At 37.3% G+C, this 17,840-nt stretch overlaps 1 protein-coding gene across 1 annotated transcript in view; it reads right to left on the bottom strand.

Annotated features, from left to right (window-relative positions):
- KCNH8 (potassium voltage-gated channel subfamily H member 8) overlaps positions 1-17,840 on the bottom strand; it is a 451,930-nt gene that overhangs the window by 154,599 nt on the left and 279,491 nt on the right. Inside the window, exon 7 of the mRNA XM_002716200.5 lies at positions 11,833-12,040. Within this exon, the coding sequence (XP_002716246.1) occupies positions 11,833-12,040 (208 nt within the window). The remainder of the gene's footprint in view (positions 1-11,832; positions 12,041-17,840) is intronic.

The raw sequence follows: 17,840 nt of genomic DNA, 5'->3' as shown, positions 1-17,840 counted from the left end.
ATTAGAAGCCCTATGGGCTAGAAGGGAATGGTGAGACATAATCTAAGTTCTAAAAAAAAGCAACTGTCAACCCAGAATACTGTACCCCAAGAAGCTCACAATTATGAATGAAGGTGAAATAAAGACTTTCCATAACAGAAATTGAAAGAATTTGTCACCACCAATCCAGCCTTACAAAAGATGCTTATGCATGTGCTACACACAGAAACTCAGAAACATGGTCATCACTATGAAAGAAAATGAAAACAAAAAACTCCCGGTAGAAGTACAAAAGAAATCCAAAGTAAACAGTAGGAATATTTATGGAAAAATGGTAGGGCCAAATCACTACTTATCAATAATAACCAGGAATGTAAATGGCCTCTATTCTCCAGTTAAAAGATACAGACTGGCTGGATAGATTAAAAAACAAGACCCATCTATTTGCTGCTTACAAGAAACATATCTCACCAATGATGTACATGCCAACTTAAAATGAAAGAATGGAAAAAGATATTCCATGCTAACTGAGACCAAAAAGGGGCTGGTGTTGTCAACCTAATATCAGAAAAATAGACTTCAATATAAAAACTGTTAAAAGAGATGAAGAAGGGCACTGTGTAATGAATGATTAAGGGATCAATTCAAGAGTAAGATATAACTACAATAAATGTGTATGCACCTAATTACAGGGCACTTGTCTATTTAAAAGAAATGTTAATGGACCAAAAGAGAGGCATAGACTCCAATACAATAGCAATGCGTGACTTCAATACCTCACTTTCAGCAATGGACAGATCAATCAGACAGAAAATCAGCAAGGAAACAATAGAGTTCATTGGCACTATAGATCAAATGGATCTAACAGATACATATAGAACCTTTCACTCCACAATGGAAGGATACACATTCTTCTCATAAGTGCATGGAACCTTCCCTTCTCTAAGATAGACCATATGCTAGGCCACAAAGCAATGCTCAACTAATTCAAAAAAAATCAAAATCATTCCATGCATCTTCTCTGACACAATGGAATAAAGCTGGAAATAAAAAATTCAATAATCTCTAGAACATATGCAAACACATGGAGACTCAACAACATGCTCTTGAATGAACCATATGTCATAGAAGAAATCAAAAGAAGAATCAAAAAATGTTGGTAACAAATGAAAATAACAATACATTGTAACAAAACTTATGGGATACAGAAAAGCAGTGTTAAGAGGTAAGCTTATAGTAATAGGTACCTAAATGAAGAAACTGGAAAGCTACCAAATAAATGAGCTATCAGCACATCTCAATGACCTAGAAAAACAACAACAAATCAAATCTAAAATTAGTAAGAGGAAAGAAATAATTAAAATTAAAGAAGAAATAAACAAAATTGAAGGAAAAATACAAAAAATAGAGAAATAAAGAGCTTGTTTTTTGAAAAACTAAACAAAATTGATACACTTTGGGTTCATCTAGTGAAAAAAAAGACTGAACAGATACTACAGAAATAAAAAGAATCATCAGAAATTACCATAAAGAACTGTATGCCAATAAATTAGAAATCCTAAAGAAATGGTTAGATTTCTAGAAATATACAATCTACCAAAATTGAGTCATGAAGATATAGAAAACCTAAACAGACCAATAACCAATAAGAAATTGAATCATTAATAAAGACCCTCCCAACAAAGAAAATCCAGGACTGGATGTCTTCACTGCAGAATGTTATCAGACAATTAAAGAAGAACTAATTTCAGCTCTTCTGAAGCTATTCAAAACAATTGAAAGGGAACAAATCCTCCTAAACTCCTTCTATGAAACTAGTATCACCTTAATACCTAAACCTGAAAAAGATGCAACAGAGAAAGATAACTATATACTAATGTCCCTGATAAACATAGGTGTAAAAATCCTCAACAAAATATTAGCTAATCGAGTCCAACAAAACATCAGAAAGATCATTCACCCAGACCAAGTGGGATTTATCCCCAGTATGCAGGCATGATCCAACATTCCCAATTAATCAATGTGATATATCATATTAACAAACTGAAGAATGAAAACCATATAGTTATCTCAATAGATGCAGAGAAAGTATTTGATAAAATACAACATCCCTAAACCTTAAGCAAAATGGTTATAGAAGGACCATTCCTAAACCCAATCAAGGCAATATATGACAATCCCAAAGCCAGCATCCTATTGAATGGAACCAGACAAGGATGCCCACTCTTACCATTATTATGTAATATAGTCCTGGAAGTTTTAGCCAGAGCCATTAGGCAAGAAGAAGACATAGAAGGGATACAAATCAGAAAGGGGCAAATCAAACTATCCTTATTTGCAAATGACATGATCCTATATACAGAGGATTCAAGAGACTCCACTGAGAGACTATTGGAACTCATAAAAGAGTTTGTTAAAGTGGCAGGATATAAAATCAACACACAAAAATCAATAACCTTTGTATACAAAATGCCATAGCTGAGAAGGAACTTCTAAGTTCAGTCCATTCATAATAGCTACAAAAATAATCAAACATCTTGAAATAAATTTAACCAAGAGTGTCAGAGATCTCTACAATGAAATTTACAAAAACACTAAAGGAAGAAATAGAAGAGGACATTTAGAAATAGAAAAATCTTCCATGTTCATGGATTATAAGAATCAACTTCATAAAAATGTTCATACTACTGACTGAAATTTACAGATTCAATGTGATATCAATCAAAATACCAAGGATATTCTTCTCAAATATAGAAAATATGATGCTGAAATTCATATGAAAACACAGCAGATCCTGAATACCTAAAGCAATTTTAAACAACAAAAACAAAGCTGGAGGCATCACAATGCCAGATTTCAAGACATACTCCAGGGTAGTTATAATCAAAACAGCCTGGTATTGGCACAAAAACAGGTGGATAGAGCAATGAAACAGAATAGAAACTCCAGAAATCAATCCATGCATCTACAGCCAACTTATCTTTGATAAAGGAGTTAAAATCAATACGTGGAAAAAGAACAGTCTCTTTAACAAATGGTTCTGGGGAAATTAGATCTCCACATGCAGAATTATGAAACTAGACCCCTACATTACACCTTATACAAAAATCTAGTCAAAGTGGATCAGACCTAAATCTATGACTTGATACCAACAAATCATTAGCGAACATGGGGGAAACTCTTCAATACATAGGCATAGTCAAAGATTACTTAGAAAAGACCCCAGTACAGGCAATCAAAGCCAAAATGACAAATAGGATTACGTCAAGCTGAGAAGCATCTGCACTGCAAAAGCAACACCCAACAAAGTGAAGAGACAACTGACAGAATGGGAGAAAATGTTTGCAAACTACACAACTGAGAAAGAGCTAACATCCAGAATATTTAAAGGGCTCAAGAAATTCAACAACAAAGCAAACAATCCAGTGAAGAAATTGGCCAAGAACTTAAACAGGCATTTTTCATGACAGAAAATTCTAATGGCCAAAAGATACTTGAAAAAAATGCTCAGAATCACTAGCCAACAGAGAAATGCAAAAAAAAAAAAAAATCATGGTGAGTTTTCACCTCACCCCAGTTAGAATGGCTTCCATACAGAAATCAACAAATGACAAATGTTGGTGAGGATGTGGATAAAAAGGAACCTTGATCCACTGCTGGTGGGAATGTAAACTGGTGCAACCTTTCTGAGAAAAATTCATTATGGTTATTGAAATTATCAGCTCACAGTATCACAAGGCCGTTTACTGTTATTCTTACATTAGGCTTGTGAATGCTAAGCAGATAACTAGAAAGCCTGAAATCAATCAGCTATTTTGATGTTTCATCCAGCAAGGACTAAGGAGATTTAGTATTAAAATTGTCAATGAAAATCTAAAAATTATGTCTGACTTAATCGGTTTTTTTTCCTCATTCTAGATCCCTGCGATTTTTTTTTTGGCCAATGAAACAGATAAGCTACTAGGCATCTACATTGGGTAAACCTACTCTGGCCAAAGGATTAAGAGATTAAAGAGCTTCTCTCTATTATAAACGTTCTTTAATCTTTAAAGTAGATCTTTTATTTTAAAGTTCAGTGTGTCATAGCCTTAGAAATAGAGGGTTTTGAGAAAAAGTATAAAGTAACATTTTAGCAGAAAACAGAGCTACTGATCCAGATACAACTGTGCTGAGAAAATCCATCTTGGTAAGAATTCCACTGTTGGACTCAAATAAGGAGCACAGACTGTGTCATGGTGAGCAAGATGCCTTGGAAACTACCATTCTGCAGCTAATTCCACTTGACATGATATCTGTGAAGGGTGTGATAATTCACGGAGATATTTTAATAAGTGTTTTATTAAACTGTATGTTTCATGCGTTGGGATAAAGATGTTATTATAGATATTTATCTTTTTAATAATTTTTTTAATGGATAACAGCCTCCTTGGAGGGGAGAGTCGCCACTGCAGATCCTAACAGAGACACAGGATCCTGATTCCCCCCACTGGGAGGTAGGATGGAGGGAGCAGATAGAGTCTGAGCATGTGACTTGCACTTGAACTACAGCCTTCCTCATCAGGGATGGTAGGTCAAAGGTGAGGGAGGGTAGGGCTTCCTTACAGTACCTACAGAGATGGACACAGGTACCAGCCATCCCCACCAAACGCCATATGGCTCCCTTGCACTGAGGAATCTGGAGCTACCCTCATGTCCTGTTCTCTGTCCTTCTGAATCTGCATGTCCTACTAATGAAAGTCTTTCTTTGCTTTTGCTTCCAATTAAGAATCACCAGTGATGGAGAAATTTCAGCTCTTTGCAGACTCAAGCTGTAATGTATCTCAGTTCTACACTGTTCATCAGTGTAAGGTTGAGCAGATGCCTGACATTTAAGAATAGTGTGAATAGTGACAAGAGCTGAGGTTCTGGCAGTGATGGTAATGGTGGCAGTTATGAGCTACAAGAACACACTCTGCACCAAACACTATGTGAGGTGACTACCAGTAGGATCCCTACTACACAGTCATTTTAGCTGAGAAAACTAAGATCATTCTATGAAAAGTTGCACACTAATGTTCATTTTGACTAAAATAACCTAAACACCTGAAGTAAAATTCAAATGTAAATTTTTGTAATTAAAATCAGACTTTCATTAGATTCCTAAGAGATCTCTCCAATGATGAATTTAGCGTTTTAATGGAACTGTATAAGTGATAATAATTATATAATATAATATACTTACATTAAATCAGATATAAGGAAACCTGCAAATTCTTACAAATTTTAGCTGGGTATTTATTGTCATTCTCTTGAAGACAATAAGTAAAGCAACCTTTCCCTCCCCTCCCACCAAGAGGTCATCCTGAAACATTCTTTGCAAATGAAAGAAAAAGTAAAATTCAAAAAGCGCTCTCAGATTTTACTGTGAGATGTCTCTAGCAGTATAGTAAATCTTATTCTCAAATCATTAAATTCCAAAATAATGTGATATATCCCAATAAGCTGTAGGGTAAATCTGTCTCTTCTCTTAGCCTTGAAAAGGAAATCTTCTGTAAGTGGGCAATTATGGACCTACGCAAAAATTACTAATTTTTAAGAGATTGATTCAAATAGGAAACTGACACAGATAAATCATTCTAATTTTATATGCAAAAGCATATAATTTCTTATCCAACACTAAATTAAATATAGAAGGCAATACTTTCTGAGTCATTTTAAAGTAACCTTCCCATATAAAATGAAAAATATTCATTAATCACAGTTCTTTCTGTCTTTCTTTTAACTGACACATAAAAATTGTACCAATTTCAGCGGTATCATGTAGTGGTTTGATACATGTATACATTAAATAATTGTCATAATAAATGGTAATGACAGTTAATATTTACTGAGCAGGTACAATGGAGTATACATGCTTCACACAACACATTTGGAGAGGTAGATACTATTGCTTCATTTTATAGATACTGACAATGAAGCAGGACCAAGGAACTAAAATCAACCCCTGGAGGAGGAACAGTCTCTTCAATAAATGGTGCTGGGAAAACTGGATTTCCACATGCAGGAGTATGAAGCAGGACCCCTATCTTACACTTTACAAGAAAATCCATTCAAAATGGATTAAAGACCTAAATCTATGACCTGATTCCATCAAATTATTACAAAGCATTGGGGAAGCCCTGCAAGACACTGGCACAGGCAAAGAGTTCCTGGAAAAGACCTCAGAGGCACAGACAATAAAAGCAAAAATTAGTAAGTGGGATTACATCAAATTTAGAAGCTTCTGTACCGCAAAAGAAACACTCTGGAAAGGGAAGAAGCAACCAACATATTGAGAGAAATATTTGTTACCAATGTAACTAATAACCAGAATATATAATGAATCAAGAAATTCCACAACAACAAAACAAACAACCCAGTTAAGAGATGGGTAAAGGCTTAAACAGATGTTTTTCAAAAGAGGAAATCCAAATGGTCACAGACATTTGAAAAAATGCTCAGGATCACTAGCCATCAGGGAAATGCAAATCAAAACCACAATGAGGTTTCACCTCACCTCAGTCAGAATGGCTTTCATACAGAAATCAACAAACAACAAATGCTGGCAAGGATGTGCAGAAAAAGGCACCCTAATTCACTGTTGGTGGGAATGTAAACTGGTAAAGCCACTATGGAAGTCAGTTTGGAGATACCTCAGAAATCTGAATATAGTCCTAACACACGACTCAGCTATTCCACTCCTTGGAATTCACCCCAGGGAAATGATATCAGCAAATATAATAGTTATCAGCTCCCCCATGTTACAGCTCAAGTCACAATGGCTAAGATATGGAATCAACTTAATTTTCCATCAACTGAAGACTGTATGAAGAAATTATGGGATATGTACTCTATGGTACTACAGTGTATTTAAAAAAAAAGAAATCTGGTTATTTGCAACAAAATGGATGAATCTGGAAAACATCATACTTAGTGAAATAAGCCAGTGCCAAAAGGACAAATACCAGATGTTCTCCCTGATCTGTGATAACTAATAGAGAACCTTAAAGAAAATCTATAGAAGTGAAATTGACACTTTGAGAAGAAATGACTTGAGCAGCCCTTGTATTGACTTTTAAGCAACAGTTTTTTGTTTGTTTTTTTTTTCTTCTTAATACCATTGGTTGAACACTTTACTTAACATAGAATTAATCATATGTGTATAAAGTCAATTGAAAATAGATCCCAGTAAAGAATAAGGTGGGAATGCTAGAGGGAGGAGCTGTATAGTTCTGTGTACATTCCTACCGACTTACTTTTAAGCATAAAGCTAAAAACTTGCCATGGGACTCCAAATCCCATTAAGCTGAGTGGTAATAAGGCCATCTTAAGTGTTAAAGTGATCATATTAAGTGTTTAATTGATCATATAGATAGGATTAAGTGTTAAAGGATCATACAAATAAAATCAAGTGTCTGGTAATAACAATAGATAGAATTAAAAAGGAGAAAATGTTCCAACATGGGAAGCAGTCCACACAGTAGACTCATCAAATGAAAAATGCTCTAAACAGCACTCTGACCTCAGAATCAACCCTTGAGGCATTTTGTTCTGGCTGAAAAGTCCATGAGAGCATTTAGGGCCTGGAAAGCCAGGACACTGTGGCAAAAGGAAAAAACATTCTACATGAAGGATCTATGTGAGTGAGACCCCAGGGGAAAGATGGGGCCATCAAAGAGAGATGTACCTTTCTCTGAAGGGAGGAGAGAACTTCCACTTTGCTTATGGCCTTGTCTAAATATTGACATAGTTTATGGGCTCAGAAGGCTTCCATAGCCTTGGCAGCTCATGTCAATAGCCTCTGGTTGTCACTGACATCATACATAAGAGTGTTAATTGTTAAATTAACAACAGGAGTTGCTGTGCACTTACTCCTCATGCAGGACCTTTGTCCTTAATGAGTTGTATTACGAAAATTAACTGTAAAACTTGTTCTCGAACAGTTCTTTTATATTTTGTGTGTGTGTACAAATTGTTGAAATCTTTACTTGGTATAGAGTTGGTCTTCTGTATATAAAGTTAATTAAGAATGAATCTTAATGAAGAATGGCATGAAAGAGGGAGGAGGGGGTGGGAGGGGATTGGGGATAGGAGAAAGGGGATGTGGAGAAACTGCTATATTCCTAAAGTTATACTTATGAAATTTGTACTCTTTAAGTAAAGGGTTTCTTTGGGAAAAAAATATTTGTTTTAGTATCACCAGTGCCTAACACAGTGCCAGGCATATAATTAGAACTTAAATATATTTTTTGAATGAATGACCAAATCTGAAGTGATCACATTGTTCTTCTCGCAATCTTCCTAGCCACAAAGACTTTGATAAGTAGCCACTCCCTATGATTTTGCAATATTCAAAATTATTAGAAGGAGCTGTACACAGGAGTAGGGAATCCAGGTTCCCGTACCATGGCTGTAATTCAATGAACAAATTACCTTGAAGATTGATTTGATTCATTTGAAGTTGTTTTTTTTTGTTTTGTTTTGTTTTGTTTGTTTTTTTTTTTTTTTGGCACACTCTATATAATGCAGAAGCTGGAACCACAAGAAAACTGCAGAAAAGAACATAACAGAGCCCCTTCACTCGTAAAGCTGCAGAACCAAGAGCCAGATTTTTCTTCATAAAATCAGAGAATTGGCAAAGGTCTGCCCAGGTCTCAAATGCCATAAGACATGAAAAAAAATATTTAAAATCTCAAAATTATTTAAAATGTGGTATGGACATAAGTAAAACTATGAAGTAAAAGTTGCAACCAAATAGCAAATAACATATTCTTATATAGCAAGTCTACAAGCATCACTTCTTCATTCCAGAAATAGTTATCTTAGAAAAAATGACAATGGAATATTTTTCAAAGATTGAATCAGAGTTGGTATAATAATATTGGAGCCCTTCTTTTCTTGTAAGTAGAGATTTTGACGAGATCAGAAGGAAAAAAACATAATTTTAGGGCAATTAGCAATGAGTAGAAAGGAAATTTACCATCTGAGAAGACTACTCCATTCTAACCAGGCAATGTTAACCACAAACATAAATGAAGATACGCTTTCTGACCAAATTTTGTTTTTGTGACAGTTTTTTTGATTCATGGTAATTGGACAAAAAGGATATTATTATTAGTTGACAAATGATATAGTAAAAACTAAATTAGCTTAGACTCTCAGTAGGTTCACTACAAAAATAAATGGGGAAAGTCATAATTATTTAATTTGTATCCCAATCTCAGAGAACATTTTAAATGAACAAATGATGAAAGTAATTTTCATGTAGGAGAAGAACGTGTGACAAGCCTTTAAACATCATATTTACAGAAATCACTAATGTACTACTTGCTTAATCATATCAGGAGAGGTATGTGGACAGCGAATCTAATACTCTAAAGATAAATGTTCAGTTACTCTTATCATAACTAAGTAAAACACCAATTCTTTGACATGCCCAGTTGACATTAACTGGTTCCAACTGAAGTTTTAGGTGGACAGTGATATATAAGCAAAAAACATATATACACACACATTCTCATAAGCATATGAGAGGTTTACAAAAGTTCATGGGAAAGTGCACATTGTGAAAAAGCAATACATAAATTTCAAAACATTTTTGCACCAAAATAAATTTATTTTTAATACTATTTTCATGACTTTCAAAAGTACCCTTGCATACGTGTGGATGAAGGTAATATCGGATTTGTTTTTCCGTGGAAGTCATAAAACATGGGAACTGAAATAGACTTCAAGTTATATGGTAAGGTTTCTTGTGTGAGGAAACTGAGGTCCATACAGATGAATAAGATTTTTGAAAATCAGAGAGCAGGTTAAAGAGAGAGCAATGATGATAGGAGAAAACTACAGCAGCTACCTTGAGGCTCTTCCCACTGTTCTATCACATCCATGCTTTTTGTGGGATTGATTTACAGCTTACTATCTCCTTCCTGTTCATTACCTTTAGCTGCAACACCAGGATCAAGAGGACAAGTGGAAGAAGGGATAACACAGAGAACGCTCAGGTGGTTGACTCTTTTCTGCCTGGAACATAGATACGTCTGTATGTTTATGGGAAGGAAAACCGCAGCTAGGTTGCATGTCTGCAGGAGGACTGACATGTGGAAATAAAGCAAAAAGCTTTTCTCATGTAACTAAATTTGAGACCATGAATAAGCTGATTTCCCCATCTGGAGATACTCAGACCAGAAAAGTCTTCCAAATTAATATGAATGTGTAGGTCTGTGCCTAAAGGAAATTAGTTCAGGTTTAAAAAGGAATTAGGTGCTGATCACAGGTCAGAGTTTTAGTATAGACTCAGAATAAAAGGCACAGACCTAATGCTGCAGTTCACTGAACACTGTTGGGATGGTGCTCTACTACACAATGAGGAAGGCTTCAGAAGTCACAGAGAGGAAAACAGCATTGAGGAACAGAAAATGTTTTAATGCAAGTACAGCTCAGACCCTGGTCCTTTCAGTGCGCGCACTCTCTCTGTCATCGGATTTCCCTTTTATCTGAGATATTTTTACACTCACTCTGAAGTCTTATTTTCCTATTTCCTGCATGTTTGAGAACTTAGATCCACAGCAAGATACAGAAAAAAGGTTCTGATAAGGAAGATTCTTATATGAAAATTATCAAAACACATCAGTTGCTCTGTGTAGCTCAGGAAAAAAATTGAGACGTGTGTGGGGCCTTTTAAAGAATCCACACAGGAGATTCTCTTTCTTAATCTTGCTTCTTAAGGTCTGCAGCTCATTCCCCAGTGACATCCTTTGAAGGCTTTGTGCATGTCCTATGGGGAGAGAGTGGCCTTTATGAGAACCAGCACAGGGGTGTGCCCAGTGCTGCCCACCTCTGAGAGCTGGTGTGAAAAGTTGGGTCATTTTACTCTCCTGGGAGACTCCTGCGGCTTTATTCCCTGGCGAAGGTCTCAGCCTCTTTCAAAAGTTCAAGATTGATTTTTGGTGGAGAAGATAAGTGAAGAGTTTTCTAGCCAGCGAAGAAGCAGATTCTTTTGTTTAAATGTCAGATTAAGGAAAAAAAAATCCTTCATAGGGTACTCTAACAGTTCTATAAAGGATAAGTCTAAGGATAAGTCTAAGAGGAGAATGCAGGTATTTTAGGATGGAGGGTTATGGTCTTGAGATTTTTCACTTTCTATAAATTTCCTGTGGTTAACATAAGTTTCAAAATGTATTCATGTGCATAAATGCTTCAGATTCATTTATGCAGCATTATGCAATACTTGGGCCTCACATTTTATGGGGACATCAAATTTTTACAAATTATATTTATAAATATGCAGTCTTTCCTATGCTCACAAATTTTGAAAGTAAGCTTAATGTGTCATTCTGACAGTTCTCTCTCTTTTGAAAGGAAAGAATGATGGGGATTCTTTTCTATTTACACACCCTTTCTAATAAAAGTGACAGTTTGATTGTGATTTTAAAAATATTATAGATATAATGCAGACCATCTGCCTCTTGATTTACTGTTAGTAGCTCTGTATCAGTATGGGTCAAGATAAGATCACATATAACTTATTCACACATTGCCACAGTCTTGCTGGTCATTCTGAACAGTTACTTTGGCTTGAAAATTTAAGCCATCAGTCTTTGAAAAACAGGGGTTACTTTTTTCCAGAAAACTTTTGGAAGAAATCATTTGTATCACAGACTTAAAAAAAAAACAGGTAGTACAATTTGAAAATAAGAAAGAATGTATTTCTAGACTCATTCTTCTCCTCATCAAAGTTCTGGACAAGCTACCTTTTCAACTTAACAATAGAAAACGCAGAAGTTATGAGTAGATGCAACAGGGGCAAACAGGTGCAACAGGTGTGAACCTTACCAACTTCCCACTTGAGAAGGCTGTTGTCTTCCCGCTCCATTTTCCCAATGACATACCAGATGCACGCCATCCAGTGTGCAAGCAGCGCAAACACAGACATGAGCAGAGTCAAGACGACAGTGCTGTGTTGGGAATAACGGTCCAGTTTCTGCAGGAGACGCAGAAGGCGTAGCAGCCGCACAGTCTTTAGGAGATGCACGAGAGACACCTATGACAGGAGACAGCAGCACAACTTGGCACATGTGTTAAATTCATGCCATGACATTCCTGTTCACTTACAGCCACTCTGGAGAGTTCTTGGAATTAGGTATAACCATGCTTTCAATACTGCGGGGGTTTTTTATGCATGCTTCTTTGTTTCTAACAGAATATATCTGGGAGTGATAGGAAAAAGAGTGTAAGATAAAGGATGGCATAAAGAAGATCATTTAATTTCCTAGAGGAAAAGCTTACTTTTCTTAGCTAAGATGTATCTCTTTTTCCAGACAATTCTGACTGCATAAAATTGTATATATTCTGATTCAAGCTGAATCACATCATGGTATCAAGACTGAACTATGTCTTCACCCGCTTGCACTCATTTTCTTTCAGTCCTACATCCACTTTCTTCCATAAGGTAGTTGCTTTATAACAATAATTAACACAGGTTGAAGTAAATACATAGAAACAGGTAACAAACGTAGCTTAAAATTTTTTATTTGTTTATTTTATTTATTTGAAAAGCAAAGAGATGGAGAAAGAGACAGAAACACCTCTTCTATCCTTGTTCGCTTCCCAAATGTCCTTAATAGCTGGGGCTGGGCCAGGCCAAGATCAAGAGCCTGGAACTCAATCCAGGCCTCCCACAAGGGTGGCAGGGACCTGACTACTCGAGCCATCACCTGCTGACTCCAGGTGATGCATCATAAGAAAGCTAGATCCAGCACTTGAACCTCATTATTCTATGCAGTGACTTAAACACCATGCCAAACACCCACACCATTTTTTAAAAGTAGATCCATAAAATCAGTAAGTTCTGCTTGCAAGCACCAGTAACACTTCCTGCCTCATGAACTACACTTTCTTCCTTATAACACTATCAATGGACAAAGAAAACATTTGCCTGAAACTCTCTCTCAAATAAACATAAAAAACAAACGGAACAATCATTTTGGAAAATCTACATCCTGCCTTTGCTTTCATTAAAGCAATGGACTTGTTTCTGAGGGTTTATTTTGTTTCTTCCTGTGACCTAATTGAACAATGTGAGCCATTGGTGTCCACAGGATTGTCAATGTCATTATTAATAAGTGGTGCATAAAACACACACTCCACATCCTCAAAGAACCTGAGAAAGCATTCCAAAATAGAAAACACAAGAAACTAACTAATATGGAAATAGAGTTTGAGAAATTCCTTGATCTTATCTAATTTTTTTGAGGGCACCACAGAGGGGAAAGAGGTGATTAGTTGGCTGTCACTAATTATAATCTCTCCCTTACAGAACATAATCATAAGCCTTTTGGGAGTTTGCTTTGTAATTAGTCCAAGTTAGTTGACTTCTGATTCCTTGCTCTGCTAACCATTTTCCCTTAATTCCAAAGGGGGAAAAAAAACTAAAATAGTGCTTGACACACAGTAAGTGTTCAATTAGCATTTGTTAGGTGAGGGAGTGGATAAATTATCAAGGTAAGAAGCATTGCAAACTCAGCCAAAAATAGATACTCCACAACATTGTGCAGCGTTTTAATCTCGTGAACTCTTCTGCACAGAAATATATATAAAAAAAGCTTGAAGGCACTGGTGGGACTTGCCAGCTGTCTGAGTTACTTTATTTATTTATTTTTTTTATTTTTTTCCTTCTTCTGTATCAGGTTTTACTTTTCTTTTTCTCACAGTCAAGTTCTCATCGACCCTTTCTCAGGCTACTGGTAAGTTGTGTGTTCACATGCCAAGATTTGGCAATCTCTGCTGTGTTCGTTAGAGGAATTGCTGGAATAGTGTTTATTTAATAGTTGGATGAATTTGATCTGCAGATGACAACTGCAGAAGAGAAATGAAATCTGCAACAAAAGTCCCAACTGGAGGAAGACATCCGGATGTACTCACTGAGGTCATCTTCCTGTTTCCTCTGACCAGAAAGAGGATATTGTGAGGAGAATGGAACAGCCCTTACAAAACAACCAAAGTCATTTGCAAAGACAAGGGGCGTGAATCTGGATGTTCAAGATGAGGCAGTGCTGGGGCTTTTTTGGTCTCAGCTTATTTATTTATTCTTTAAATGATGCTTACTCCCATCACAGCCAACAGCTTACTACCACAAATGGGAATCTGGGCTCTTGAAGAATAGCAGAAAGAGGCATATTTGGTTTAAATAGAAATACACAATCTGAAAAAAGGGAAGAGATTATTTTTACTTTTAGGTTGTTGTCCAGAATTTGTCACTGATTAAAATTAAAAGATACTTGTCGAAAGGGGAAGTAACCACCTGGCATTTTCCCTTTTTACCAAGTGGATGTGACCACTTCTGATGGCCAACAGGATGAGAAGAAGGTGCAGGGAGGGGCGGTGGAGGAGGAAAAGGAGAGAGCAGAGACAGGCACTGAGGTCTTTCTAGATGTCAGGTTCTCAGCAAAGCATTTTATGTTACCTCCTTAGTTCAGAAAGCCAGGGTAGTTTTTACACCCAGTTTAGGCCTGTTTTGATGTTATTTTGATTCACATGGTGAATGAGAACATTGAGATGCATACCTTCTCTTTTTACTCCATCATACTTTCTATAACTGAATTCACAATTTCATTTCTTATTAGTGCCTTTCACAGTGACAGCCATGAGAGGGTTCAATAAATAAATGCGTTCACTGTATTTAAAACAATTTCTATGTACAATTATGAGTAGAGCTAAAGCCAAAGCATGCAAAAAATACATTTCTGTGGCTATTTTACATTGTTGAATGCCATCTATGGATTCCATAATGGGGCACTCGTTAGATCTGGAAGACAGATACCTTTGGTAGCTTATTTATTTCTTTCTCTTCATTTTTAACTATTTGCAATATAACATAACTAATAAGTTATTCATAGTAACATCCATTCTCCCACGAAGGAAATGTAACACTTTGAATGAGCTTTTCTGTTCAAATAGAATGTTTCATTCTGGCCAGTTTTTTTTTTTTTTTTTAATTTGACAGAGTTATAGACAGTGATAGAGAGAGACAGAGAGAAAGGTCTTCCTTCCGTTGGTTCACCCCCCAAATGGTTGCTACGGCTGGCGCTGCACTGATCTGAAGCCAGGAGCCAGGTGATTCCTCCTGGTCTCCCATGCCGGTGCAGGGGCCCAAGCACTTGAGCTATCCTCTACTGCCTTCCCGGGCCACAGCAGAGAGCTGGACTGGAAGAGGAGCAACCGGGACTAGAACCAGTGCCCATATGGGATGCCCGTGCAACAGGCGGAGGATTAAGCAAGAGAGCCACGGCGCTGGCCCCCCTGCCCAGTTTCTTAAAGGAAGATAATAAATTTATGTGCTAATAGTTGTTAATTTATTTGAAAGACAGAATAATGGGGGGAGAGGGAGAGAGAGCAAGAGCGAGAGCGAGCAAGAGAGAGAACGATCATACATCTATTAGTTCCCTCCCCAAAAAACAACAACTTGGGTTAGGCCAGGATAAAACCAGGAGCCAAGAACTTGATCATGGTCTCCCATGTGGATGGCAGGGACCAAAGAATGTGGGCCATCATCTGCTGCCTCCCAGAAACATATTAGCCAGGAGTTAGATTGGAAGAGAGCAAGGTTTTGAACCCAGGCACTCTATTACTGGATGTGGGCAAACCAAGAAGGAGCTGATCCCGCTATACCACATTGCCAACCTCACATGTGTAAATTATTTGAATGATCATATGCCTAGTCTTTCTTCATTTCTTTCATTTTTTTATTATTTTATTTTATTTTATTTTATTTTATTTTATGACAGGCAGAGTGGACAGTGAGAGAGAGACAGAGAGAAAGGTCTTCCTTTGCCATTGGTTCACCCTCCAATGGCTGCCGCGGCCGGCGTGCTGTGGCCGGCGCACCACACTGATCCGATGGCAGGAGCCAGGTGCTTCTCCTGGTCTCCCATGGGGTGCAGGGCCCAAGCACTTGGGCCATCCTCCACTGCACTCCCTGGCCACAGCAGAGAGCTGGCCTGGAAGAGGGGCAACCGGGACAGAATCTGGCGCCCCGACCGGGACTAGAACCCGGTGTGCTGGCGCCGCAAGGCGGAGAATTAGCCTAGTGAGCCACAGTGCAGGCCCATTTCTTTCATATTATAGATGAATTTAAAATTTTTTGATTAACATGCAATAATCATACATATTCATGGGACAGTGTGATATTTCAACACATCTATACAGTGCAGTCTGATCAAATCAGGGTAACTAGCATTCAAGTTTCCTTTTCATTTCTTTATGTTTTGAGACTTCAGCAGTCTCTCTTCCAGTTCTTTATAAACGTATTATTGTACATTGCAGTCATCCCCCTGTGTTGGGGAACATTAGAACTCACTTCTTCTGTCCAGCTGTTTTGGTGACCATTTTCCAAATTCCTTCCATCCCTGCCTCACCTTTCCCAGACTCTGATTCACTTCTTAAAGCTTCTCCACAAGAGAGAAAGCACGTGGTATTTGTTTTCCTGTTTCTGGCTTATTTCACTTAATACAATGACTGCCAGTTCCTTCCATTTTGCTATATATGACAAATTATCCAGTTCCTTGAAAAGCAGGAAAAAAAATCATTGATAAGAGAGATTCCTTTTTTCTCTTTTCTTTCTGACCTGGATGTTGATCTATAACTGGCATTCTTTATAAACAATTTAAATGATGAAAAATGGAGCAGGAGTCCAGTGAAAGCGTACAAGTATTTAAAACATATCAAAGCATGTTAATGATATATAATATTCAAAACACTAATGAAGGGCCGGCGCCACGGCTCACTAGGCTAATCCTCCACCTTGCGGCGCCGGCACACCGGGTTCTAGTCCCGGTCGGGGCGCCGGATTCTGTCCCCGTTGCCCCTCTTCCAGGCCAGCTCTCTGCTATGGCCAGGGAGTGCAGTGGAGGATGGCCCAGGTGCTTGGGCCCTGCACCCCATGGGAGACCAGGAAAAGCACCTGGATCCTGGCTCCTGCCATCGGATCAGCGCGGCCATTGGAGGGTGAACCAACGGCAAAGGAAGACCTTTCTCTCTCTGTCTCTCTCTCACTGTCCACTCTACCTGTCAAAAATAATAAAAAAAAATTAAAAAAAAACCACTAATGAAAAGGCATATTATGTAAAAAATATGCATAGACTTCAGGTTTCTTGCACAACAGTAACTAATCTGGTTTTAAAGATTATTTATTTATTTGAAAAGGAGAGTGACAGAGAGAGAGCGGCAGAGAGAGAGAAAGTGCACTTCCATCTGTTGGTTCACTCCCTAAATGGCCACAATGGGTCAGGCCTAGTATAGGAAGAAGCCAGGAGTACAAAGCTCCATGCAGATCTACTAAGTATGTGGGTGCCGGGGGCCCAACCTCTTGGGCCATCCTCTCCTGCTCTCCCAGGCACATTAGAACAGGTGGGACTCAAACTGGCATTCAGATATGGTATCCCAACATTGCCCACTGCACCACAACACCAATAAACTTATCTTCTGAAAGTCCCCTTGTATATTACATGTTTTTATTATACATTTACAATCTAATTATTTGATACATATATTAGTTCAAAATTATCTAATTTGTCAGTACCCAAAGAAAAATGGAATACAAAAATTTTATTAGGATTTAATTGCAAGGTAGCCAATTAATTTAAACAAGAATTCTATCCTCCTTTAACAATTTTGCCAGGGGAATTTAGAAAGCTTATTTTAACATTTTGTGAATTATATAGTTTTAGATTTCTTTGTAATCTTAGAAAAGCCATGTTTTAAAGTCATTATACTTTCATTACAGTACACTTATCTAGACAAATTCAATGTTAAAAAGTACTTGGAAAGCCTGGATAATTATTCAC

Source organism: Oryctolagus cuniculus, chromosome 4 (assembly GCF_964237555.1).
Source record: "Oryctolagus cuniculus chromosome 4, mOryCun1.1, whole genome shotgun sequence".
NCBI lineage: Eukaryota > Metazoa > Chordata > Mammalia > Lagomorpha > Leporidae > Oryctolagus > Oryctolagus cuniculus.
Note: the sequence above shows the minus strand (reverse complement) of the source record. Positions and strands in the feature narration are given on the sequence as shown.